Below are 12,326 nucleotides of genomic sequence, written 5' to 3' on the forward strand. Positions count from 1 at the left end.
TGCTCACAGCGCATTGATGCCGGTCTGCTTTATGTGCTTTATCAATGTTGTAATAATTAGTGGTTGGACTTAACTCAGTTTGATGACACAAATGACTGGACAAAGACGCACGTTTTGGTTAACTGAACATCAGTTAAGTGCAACGGCACCCAGCACATTGTGTAGCTTGTAGTACTGTACTGTATTCAATGTGTCAGACTGTGGCAGAATGGGGCGTGCGTGAGCAATGAGTCATCATAAAAATTGCGGATGCACTCTGAAGATGTTGATGAAAAAAAAGGTCCACTGTAAAGTAGCCCTGACTGCCTTACACTTTCGTATTATGCTACAGATACGTCCTGGATATCAAGCTCCAATTCTAGGGCGAAATTTTTTAAAGCTTCTATAACTCAAATCTTTTTCAAAAGCTTCACATTTCATGCCAGCATACATTTTTTCTGCTGTGGGTTTTGGCCTTTATATATTCTTCACAAATCCGTCATTTCCGTAAAATAATGCAGCTCCCAACGTAAAAAAATTCCCGTTTGAAGCCGTTTGATTATTACCTATGATCACTGGGCCTAAATCATTCCTTAAAACATCTCAGCTCCCTGGGGAGTACACAGCCTGTGCCGCCAAATATGTAGCGCACTAAGCTTATTAATCACTAAACCAACTCTGCCCTTACAGGTACCCATTTACCCCTTGGTAGAGAGAAGCAGTTATAGTAAAGTGTTTTGCTCAAGGACACATGTGTCACAACCGGGATTCAAACCCACACTCTGCTGAACAGAAACAGCAGAGCTTGAGTTCAGTGCTCTTAACCGCTCGGCCACGACCATGCCTTTTTGTAATCATCTTACTCTCCGAACATGATTAAAGACTGTTCATATAAGTTGCCTATAGACGGATTGTGTGACCAGTGTCACTTGACCTGAGATGGGTATAATCAATGTGCAATAAAAAGACATGAATATTGTTGCATTTCTTTGTTCAATCAAGGATTTTTTTTCCAATAACTCTCTGTACATGTTAGTATAGACTCTTTTGCCAACCCCTCATAACCAAAGTAACTTTATGTTAGTCCTTTTTGTATGCATTTAACTCTCCGTACATATGAGTATAGACTCTTCGTGAATATTTAATTTTGGTTTTTACCCATTAATTGATGTGTGTTTGCACTGTATACTCAGTACTTCCCCGAGTCCTGTGAAAACATATATCATGCATATTACTCGGGTGGGATTCAAACCCACGACCCTTGCAATCTGCAATTCTAGAGCAGTGTCTTACAAACTACACTACTGCGATTGCCCGGTAGCTAGAGGCAGTTCGAATCCTATGTTTTGGCAGCAGGTATTGCAACGATATATTATCAATGTTAAAATTGCATCAGGGATAAAGAATATTAATTTTGTTTTTTACCAATACACCGATGTGTGTTAGCACTGTTTACTCAGTCATTTCCCGAGTCCTGTGAAAATATATAACAGGCATGTTACTTGGGTGGGATTCGAACCCACGACCCTTGCAATTCTAGAGCAGTGTCCTACTTCATGAAGTTTGCCAATTGGTACCCCTAATAACCAAAGTTCGTGGAAAATTACTTATTTCTCGCAAAACTTTGTTACATCAGTGGGAGCTGTTTCTCACAATCTTTTATACTATCAACAGCTCCCCATTTCACGTTACCAAGTAAGTTTGTATGCTAATAATTATTTTGAGTAACTAATAGTGTCATCTTCATACTAAGGTTCAATTGTCCGATGAGTTTCAAGACTCAATTTTGTTTCAATCTTGAGTTGTGCTGTAGAGAAGAGTTGAGGGGAAGAAGAAGATGAGGTAAAACCAATAAAACCATTGTAAGAGGTGTCACTTCAAAATTCTTGAAAAAGGTACTGCAGTTGAGACAAACAAAGGTTCAAAGCTGATGTTATACTGTAACCAATATTCTTTGCATAATTAGCCCAAGACACTAGGGCTAACCTAAGCAATTTACTGATACAAGAAATCGTTATGACAAACTGTTACACACAGCATCTAGGGAATTATTCAAAGGCATCGATCTCTAGGAAATCACTGTAGTTCAACCCAAAGATTAAAAATAGTCTTAAGATTGCGTTTGAATGATGGCAGATCAGTTGTGTCTGGCAAGGAACTCCAAAGACGGGGTGCACAGCTGGAAAAGGCCCAGTTCCCATACAGCTAGCCTAGCAAGTTTTGGGAACAAATAAAACTATGATGAATAAGACCAGAGGCCTAGTCGCAGGTTGCAACATAACAGGTATTGTATGTAGAATTGAGCTAACCTATCAAGGGTTTGTATGTAAGGAGCATATTTTTTCTGATTCTAAACTGTGTTTCTCTACTCAGATGATCACTCCTCAATGCTCTTGAGTGTTGAGTCAACAGAGACAGGAGTCAACTTTGTGGATCGAGAGTTCAGTTTTTATGATTGCTCCTCACATACAAGGTGAGTGCAAATATGTAAACAACATATTAAAAACAAAAAAAATTTCCTTGTGCCAACTGTATACCGACCAATAGGACCTATGGTATAGATGCAACAAATAATTAAGGGGTTGGGCTGCCTGAAATCAATCATGTCTTCCTCATGGCTTGGCAGGTTAGGGTGGAGACTAAGACCTGCGTTTATAAAACTTTGAAATCGTACAATGAGGTAAGCATGTTTGTAGATTCAGAGGATGTCAATGGTGGTACCCTTACAGTGGTAAGCAGCTCTGTCGTTTGAGTATTATGTGAGTAACCCTCTAACATAATTAACCATGTAAAGGTAGTAACCCTGTTAAGTGAGTAACCCCGTAGATTACATTGTAGATTGAGTAATGTGAGTAACCCTGTTAAGTGAGCAGCCCTCTAGATGTTAGTAACATTGTAGATTGATTAATTGGAGTAACCCTGTCCTATAACTTGAGTAACCCTGTATTTACAAATCATCTAAGTTATTCAAATTGTTCCATTTCTGTAGTTGTGTATCATGCGTTGGTAGTGACTGGGCCTGTGACTGGTGTGTCTTTGAGAATAGATGCACTCATGAGAGTACCTCTTGCTCTGGACAAAATGAAGTGATCGTGACAGGACAGAATGTGAGTACATACATGTATATACACCTTGTGGAAACACAGTACTCACATAGCTGGACACTATTTGTAATTACTCAAAATAATTCTTAGCACAAAAAAACTCACTTGGTAACAAGCGATGCAGAGCTGTTGATTGTATAAAACATTGTGAGAAACAGCTCCCTCTGAAATAACGTAGTTTTCGAGAAAAAAGTAATTTTCCACTTAAATGTTTGAATTTGATTATGAGAGCTAGATTTTGAGGTCTCGAAATCAAGCATCTGAAAGCAGACAACTTCGTGTTACTAGAAGACAGTTAGACTGGTCTTTGACAATTACCAATAGTGTCTAGTGTCTTTGAGGACTCATGTCTTCATGTTCCTTGCTTGAACTGGTGTTAATAGACACTGATTCTCAGCAGACTAAAAGGCATCAGACTACTTTTGATTTTGATGATGTTCAAACAAAACAGCCTTAAACTTGACAGTTTGACTGATGCGAAAATGTCCTCTTTGGAGTGTGCTGAGGTGCTGTAGTTTTTGAGAAATTAGCAAAACAAGTCACAAAATAATTATCGTCTTAGTGAGACAAAAATTATTTTTCATGTAAAATTGATTAACCAGTTATGGTATGTTATGGTAAAATACCATAACTGGTTAATACGTTTTTACATGCTAAAACTGATACTAAAATAATTTAAGGGAAGCCTTCTACTATCATTATCTTCAAACTGTGTAAATCTGTGGACATTGTGTAAAAAGCACCCAGACCCTTTAATGTATCGATTACTAGAAAATAAATAACACAAATTCTTTTAAAATATCATTGCAGAATAAGGATTCCATCATGCAAGGACCTGATTCATGCCCTCAACTACAGATTCAAGGAGGTGAGATTTTGGTCTCTAATGGAGTAGACAGACAAATTATCGTCCAGACTGAAAACCTTCCTGATCCTGCACAGGTTAGTGACTTGAAGAGGTATACTGTACACACTTAACACTAACAAGTGAAGAAAAAAGACCTTATTGTGTAGAAAGAAAAGGGGATTGTGTTTCGCCCGACTATAGTCTCAACTTAAGGGATACAGCTGGGATGACCCAACAAATGTAAAGCATATAAAATGATCCAGTTTACTTATCAGAAAAGATGGCTTTATTGTAGATTTTGCCGTAGAACCTTGTGAACCCTTAGTCGCTATATAAATATCTTATAATTCCAATTTTGCTCTCTACACCAAGTGTAAAATAGTAAGCACCCACTAGGAGTGATGATTATTAAACAGTTTGTTTTATTTTATGAACAGATAAAGAGTTACCAGTGTAGTCTAAACATAGAGGGAGCCAAACAGTCAGCTGCAGCAACCCGTGAGAATGACGTTTTGACCTGTGAAGATAACTCAGTAAGTACTACTTGTGTTGACGTGTTCAAATCTGAGCATACATGAACTAGGACACGCCCAATCCCAGTTCTACAAAGAAAAGTCAGTAAGATAAGACATGCAGGATTCGGGAACAGGAGGCGCACTGTTTCAAACCCTGTCTTCTTTGCCTAATTAATATGAAAATCAGAAACTTTGTATAACCGAGGTTATAAATAAATGAAAAATAGTTAATGGCCTGATGTTTTGAGCCTAGCATAGTCTTTCTCAAAGGCTAAAAACGCTTATATTCCTGGCCGCTAATGTACTGACCTCTGAGAGTAGCTCATCCCAATGCGCATGATGGGGGTCAAAGGGCTCTGTGTGACATACGTGTCTAAGCAAAGCCGGCAACCGTCATGGTGTGCTGATTTTGAAGCAATAGGGCGCTTGCACAGCGTTCGGGGTCACTGGGTCTGGAGGCTGGGGGAGTGCGTTTTGGCCACCCAAACCAAGAACAGTACATGTATATGTGTGTGTGTGATACAGCGTGGAGCTAGCTTTGCTTGTCCTCTACAACGCAAACACAATGGGAAAGGTCAAACAATTGACCTTTTGACCTTTCGTGCAAGCGCCCTATACGGTACACAGCTATAAAGCCTAGCATAGTTACATGTAAACTACAGCATGGTATCCATCTTGGCAACTTGATTTTGTTAACCGTATTTTGGTTTGAAAGATGCATTGCAGTATATTTTTAAGATGGCGCTTGTGCATATGGCTATACTGAACATTTACCAACTGTTCACTTCAGTGATTTTGTTTTTGTATTTTAATTCTGTAGTACACATACACGGCTGATGAGCAAGAGTTGGATGTTGACTTGACGGTTGAGTGGACCGATACAAATGATGGCGTACATCTACTGGATGACAGATATGGCTTCAAAGGTCAGAGTTTGAAAAATACAAGTGCAATGGGAGACCTTGGACTGCTAGGTGGCAGCAGACTTACCAGGTAAATTTCCATTGTTGACAAAGTTCTGAACACGGGCGCATTACCAAGAACAATGGATTTTACCTGGTAAGTCTGCAGCCACCAAGCATCCCAAAAGTACCACATTCAAAAGTATAGCTCAACTTAAAATATGACATCAAACAGGGATGCCAGTTTTCCGGCTATTGCCGGAATTCCGGCTTTTTCAAATTTTCCCCGCCTTTTTCCGGCGCTCCGTGTTTCATAAGGCCGGACAAAATATTAAAAAAAAAAAAAAAATTCCAGCGCTCTGTATTTCATCTGGCCGGAGAATATATATTTTATGAAAAATGATTTCCGGCGCTCCCTATTTCATCTGGCCGGAGAAAATATATTTAATTGAAAACAGATTTCCGGCACTGAGTTTCATCTGGCCGGAGAAAATAATAATGTGCCGTCGACTCAACCACACGTAGATGGCAGGTATGAACTAGTCTTTACTCAATGCGTCAGCGATCAATTAATATAAAGTGCAGTGCATACTACATATATGCAGTACCAATCATTGACACCTTGAGCCAAGACTATTCCAAATGCGGGAAAGCGCCCTCTGTTGTCGATGTTGTGAAAGGCTCAGTGAAAATGCAAGATGGCGGCCGACGGCTTTGTAGCTTACAGATAATTTTTCACAAGAAAAAAACTTAATTCATAGAACCGAAATGTAACTTAAAACTTTTCAAATGCTCTTTAAGCTAATATTCGTTGTTGACGAGTTGACGGCACCAAGCGAGTTGACGGCGAGTTGGCGGTAAGTAATTGGACCCCGTTTCCCAATGTGCGTTGGTGACCGATCGTACATTTTATTGCAAAAGAAGTTTTTATTTTACAACTGATCCTCAATTATTTTTTTTTTCCGTATAAAAAAATGTTAAAACTTGTGAAAAAACGAAAATCGGACTGTCTGCCGTTGTGGGGGGGGGGGGGGGGGGGTTGGAAAAATCACTGTTATATATATATATTTTTGAGCGATGACACCCCCCCCCCACTAAAGGTCACATGACTTGGTGAGTGCAATCAGGCTATTGTTTGAAACTGTTGGCTTATATATTAATTAATTATTTGTTTACAGTAAGACTCTACAAATGTGAGTCTCTTCGTCCAGACTGTAGTCGCTGTGTATCTGAGGAAACTACTCGGGAAGAGCTTGGATGTGTTTGGTGTGATGGGATCTGTGCTGTCAACGACAGTGCCGTATGTTTGATGACTAACTCCATGGTTACTCGTGATAATGGACTCAACTGCCCTGACCCTGTTATAGAAGAGGTAGATTCAATAAAAATTTGCAATAATTATGGCTTTAAGACACTGGACACCTTTGGTAATTGTCAAAGACCAGTCTTCTCACTTGGTGTATCTCAACATTTACACAAAATAACAAACCTGTGAAAATTTGAACTCGATTGGTCGTCGAAGTTGCGAGATAATAATGGAAGAAAAGACATCCTTGTCACACGAAGTTGTGTGCTTTCAGATGCTCGATTTCCAGACCTCAAAATGAAATTCTGAGGTCTTGAAATCAAATTCAAATATTTTAGTGGATATTTACTTCTTTCTCGAAAACTACGTTACTTTGGTGGGAGCCGTTTCTCACAATGTTTTATACTATCAACAGCTCTCCATTGCTTGTTACCAAGTAAGTTTTTATGCTAACAGTGATTACCAATAGTGTCCAGTGCCTTTAAGAGAATTTTTTTTAAGTGCCGGAGTAGAGCACTTTGATCTGAGTGACGGTGAGAGTTTATCTCATCTCCAGAGACGTGAACTTACAAATGTTAGTCAAGGCTGCCCCTGCCTCTTTTGCTGTACCAGAAGCAGATAATTAACAAGCTGCTTATCATTCAACATTTGAAATCCTCAGTTCGATGAAATAAGTACGGTGATGTATGTCAAACCATGGTTTTGCAGATTGTTTTTGATGGCAAGTTATTTCGCTCAATTTTTGTTGCTTCAGATACTTCCAACGTCTGGACCTATCGAAGGCAACACAGCACTTACCCTCAGCGGAACGGATCTTGGGAGACGCTTTGATGATGTCCAAAACATTACAGTCGGAGGTCTTCCATGTGATGCGAGTGACTTCCGAGAGGAATACCAAACTGGTGCCAGGTAAGGAAGTTCCCCTTAAAGCACTATCTCTACTTCATTGACATAAACCATTTATAGCATGAATTGTTGCTTTAAAGGCAGTGGACACTAATGGTAATTACTCAAAATAATTATTAGCATAAACCTTACTTGGTAATGAGTAATGGGGAGAGGTTGTTGATATAAAACATTGTGAGAAACCACTCCCTCTGAAGTGACGTAGGTTTCGAGAAAGAAGTAATTTTCCACGAACTTGATTTCGAGACCTCAAGTTTAGAATTTGAGGTCTCGAAATCGAGCATCCGAAAGCACACAACTTCGTGTGACAAGGGTTTTTTTTTTCTTTCATTATTATCTCGCAACTTCGATGACCAATTGAGCTCAAATTTTCACAGGTTTGTTATTTTATGCATATGTTGAGATACATCAATTGAGAAGACTTGTCTTTGACAATTACCAAAAGTGTCCAGTGTCTTAAGGTTCTGGGTACTTTTTGTGGGACACAAAACACAATGTCCACAGATATACGTCAAACTTGAACGGTGTGAAGATAATAATGGTAGAAAGCTTCAATGATATCAAAACCCAGAAAGATATAATAAAAGCCACATGGGGAAGGTTTATGCACTAGACACCCATGCCACCTCACTATATACTTATCCAATCATCCATCATGGACTCTTTTCACATCCACAACAACTCCCTCATCAGAGAGAGCTATGTAGATTATGCTTGTCGCAAACCTTGTGTTCCTAATGGTTGTATTGAATCTTTGATTGTGTTTTTCATTAATAGTGTGACTTGTAGAACAAAGGACCATGATGAATTTGAACCATTGGATCTGATAGTGAATGTAACTGGGTTAAATGGTGCCTGGCAGATTGGAACACGAGTTGGTATATTCACATATAAGGTAGGTTTTCAATTTATTCTTGATGAAGAATCTAATTTATTATGATGTCGGTGAAGAGGGTCTAGAGAAATATCCTTTGTTTGTACCCTTGAGAACACAATGCAATTTAGGCTTTTGAATTGGGTTTAAAAGGACCCCAAGGTACACCCACTCTTACTACAGGCACAATTAGGATCAATATTAAATCGTATACACTATCGAGATTGCACTGTCTGATTTGATCAACTCTTGATATGAAGAAAGAGGGCACATCTCAAATTTTGAAAGTCAGTTACTTTAATCACTCTTGATTCTATGTGTGTTGCAATCCTGATAGGGACCCACCAATGAGTATTAACAATTATGCATCTGACATTTCCCAACATTTTGATACATAGAATCATTGTCTGCTCAGGTGCAAATCATTCCAGTCAGAGCATTACAGCGTTATATGTGGGTCTTGCTGGTTATTACCTACTGCATATAAACTCCTCCCTTCTGACAATTGTTGAGTTTTCAAATTGCTAGTTACATAATGGAGAATGCCATGAGATTTAAAACCTTTTTTTCTCACCTCCATTTTTTTTACCCAATTTAAAGGCAGTGGACACTATTGGTAATTACTCAAAATAATTATTAGCATTAAACCTTACTTGGTAACGAGTAATTGGGGAGAGGTCGATAGTATAAAACATTGTGAGAAACGGCTCCCTCTGAAGTGACGTAGTTTTCGAGAAAGAAGTAATTTTCAACGAATTTGATTTCGAGACCTCAGATTTAGAATTTGAGGTCTCGAAATCAAGCATCTGAAAGCACACAATTTTGTGTGACAAGAGTCTTTTTTCTTTCATTATTATCTCGCAACTCCGACGACCGATTGAGCTCAAATTTTCACAGGTTTGTTATTTTATGTATATGTGGAGATACACCAAGTGAGAAGACTGGTCTTTGACAATTACCAATAGTGTCCAGTGTCTTTAAATACCGTAGCAAACTTGATTGAAGGAGTCTATCCTTAAGATATAAAAACAATGAAACCATCTTCAAAATATTGGGCAATGCTTCTTGGGAAACCGAGTATGATATGCCAAGATGGACATCATGCAATAGTTTACATGTAAGGCGTGCAACAACCGTCCCCCTATATAATGCCCGCCTGGTATTCACTACCAACTGTTATATCTATTTCACTTGGTACATTCTGCTAGACCTGTTTTCTTTCTGGTCTGGAGCTGTTAGGTTAAAGTTATCAAAGCGGTTAGATGATTAGCGGTTAGATGATTAATAGCTTACTGAGCCATCTCCTGGACCATACTGGGTGATTGTTAAGATTGACTCTGGGGGAATAATCCCAAATTAACGTTATTGTTTGGTTCAAGGAGGGGAGCTATGATTGTGGACTGGACAACAATGGCCCAAAAGGGAACAGTATGAAGCTGGGCCAGTGCATCCAGTTGCTCACCTGGTTTTAAGACACTGGGTGGGATACCAGGGGTGTTTTTTTATCAGCACGCCATGATGGTTGCTGGTGTTGCTTGGATTTGTGAATTTCACCCAGAGTTCTTTGCATGCTGATCATGCACTTTTGGATTTGCATATGGTCTTTAAGTAAAAAGGAACATTCTGATATTTGACAATTTTGCATTTTGATTATGCAGGACCCGATTATTAGTGAAGTCACACCAACAATTGGTCCTCAGTCTGGTGGCACCCTGGTGACCATCAAGGGTACATCACTGGATGCTGGTAAAGACATAAAGGCAGACATAGGCGGCTTATTGTGTGTGATTGAAAGGTAATTCATTTACCATCGTTCATATACTAAGGTAAAGGTTGGTTTTACTATGCAAGTTTGAGTGGTAAACCGTCAACTTTGCCTTTTAGGTATATATTTACTGTCAAGGCAGTGATTAGTCTCTGCAAGATTAATCAGGCCTGTGAAATCTCCGCTTTAGAGCGGATTTCCGCTCTTTTTAATTTTCCCATTTTTCTTGGGTTCCGCTTTTTTCCTGTTCCTTGTTTTTCTTGTGGGCTCCGCTTTTTTCCTGTTCCGTTTCTATCTTCTTCTTTTTTACATCCAAAATAGATTGTCAAGCAGCACGTACCTGGAATCGGGAAGCACTTTAATTGCAATTTGATTTTGACATGTGAGTCGGGGGCTAGACCCAGTAAAATGCTCCGTGTTGGTCTTTCATTGGAGCCGTTGTTGTTAATTTTTCGTTTAGCGTGTTGTCTATTTTACATGTACTTCAATGTCATTGTTCCATTGCACCAATAGAGGGCGCTTTACTATAAAGCCAACACCTTGAGACAAGATTAGGCACACATGGTTTTCCCATGCGACGTACATTGTGTATGTACATGTACGGTGTGTATTTTTTTGCGACAAGTAAAATATATGACAGTCGACGACAAGGACTCGTTGCGCTTGTGGATTTATTCCTAAAGGAATGCTACAAAAATATCTTGAAAATGATGATGTACAACAAATTGTTACATGTAAGAATTGTGGCCTATGTTCCTGTTAATGTGTTGTCTACGCTTCAGTTTTTAATTAAAGCCTTTTATTACGTTCGTAGTGCTGGCCCAAAATCCGGTCACAATTTTCCGTTTTTTTTTCTCATGACCCGCTCACAGGCCTGATTAATACCGTTTACCACATATTTTTAATGGATGTTAAATTGGCATCAGTAATAAAGAATGTTATTTGGTTTTACCCTCACACATTTGTGTGTGAAACAATTGTGAGTACCTTCCCATTTCCTGAAACGACAATGCTTTACAACATTAAATTAAATTATTAAATTGTTGTTGTACCCACTGCTTAAATATCACCTCTAGCGACAGGGTAAGCTCTGTGGTATAGTGGTAAGACATGCTGCTCTCTGCTCCAGAATGGCACAGTCAGGGGTTCGAACCCACCCAAGTAGTTTAAATGTGCTTAACACACATTATAATTATTTAGAGCAGACATTTAAGACCTATGAGTAGAGACTGAATAAAAAAACAGTGCACAATCGGGGTAAAACTTCATTGTGTATTAAATATCTGCATGATTTTTTTTTTTGCATCAGGGACAAAGTTAACGACAACAACATGACGTGCCTTACATCCGGAGCCTTAAAAACTGGTGAGAAAAATTTTACAGTCCTCTTTGATGGCTCAGTGAGAAACACCTCAATGATGTACAAGTACGAGATGGATCCTAAAGTGGGGAAGGTGACGCCTTCAAAGAGTGTATTGGCGTAAGTCTAAGCTAGTTTATTGTAGAGATGCTTGGCAAATCTATGGATACATGTACAAAAACAGATGTACCAACACTTTGTGTGTAACCACAGTATCCATGATTTGCATCAACTTTAATATTTGATACAGGAGCTCATACATGCATTAACCAGCATATTCCATATTCTATGTTGGGTGTATTTTTCCCCTAGATTAAAAAAACATTTTGCATGAGATTGCTATTAATGCTGTCATTCATAATTGAAATGTACTAGTAATTTGAAAGCAAAAGTTGAGAAAAATGCAGTGTAAACAGTCTGTTTGTTGCCATGCTTGTTAGAAACTATCGTTCTACACGTAAATGAACAGTTGAACTAAAATGCTATAATATTTTCTATAATAAAAAGAGCATCTTCAAAATATCTTTGGATTTGTTTTGCTCACCAATCCTATGTCATTGTTGATGTATACATTTGCCAGATGACAAGAGGCTGTTTGAATCTTATATTTTAGCAGAGTGTAGTGCAAAGAATTAGTATGTCTGTGGTGGATCAAGCACCAGTACGTTTCACAAGTTAGTGTCATTTCAAGAAGTAGTTGAATTGATTGGTTGATTGATTGATTGGTCAATCGATCGATCGACCGATCGATCGATCGATGGATTGATG

General features: G+C 38.8%; 1 protein-coding gene across 2 annotated transcripts in view; it reads left to right on the forward strand.

The window, feature by feature from the left end:
- The window catches only part of LOC139954489 (plexin-B-like), a 39,747-nt gene that overhangs the window by 7,788 nt on the left and 19,633 nt on the right, over positions 1-12,326 (forward strand). For both annotated transcript variants that reach the window (XM_071954305.1, XM_071954306.1), the window contains exons 2-11: positions 2,353-2,452; positions 2,969-3,086; positions 3,894-4,025; positions 4,368-4,463; positions 5,266-5,371; positions 6,526-6,719; positions 7,408-7,562; positions 8,337-8,454; positions 10,092-10,228; positions 11,508-11,678. In XM_071954305.1, the coding sequence (XP_071810406.1) occupies positions 2,353-2,452; positions 2,969-3,086; positions 3,894-4,025; positions 4,368-4,463; positions 5,266-5,371; positions 6,526-6,719; positions 7,408-7,562; positions 8,337-8,454; positions 10,092-10,228; positions 11,508-11,678 (1,327 nt within the window). The remainder of the gene's footprint in view (positions 1-2,352; positions 2,453-2,968; positions 3,087-3,893; positions 4,026-4,367; positions 4,464-5,265; positions 5,372-6,525; positions 6,720-7,407; positions 7,563-8,336; positions 8,455-10,091; positions 10,229-11,507; positions 11,679-12,326) is intronic.

The sequence above is a fragment of the Asterias amurensis genome, chromosome 2, assembly GCF_032118995.1.
Source record: "Asterias amurensis chromosome 2, ASM3211899v1".
NCBI lineage: Eukaryota > Metazoa > Echinodermata > Asteroidea > Forcipulatida > Asteriidae > Asterias > Asterias amurensis.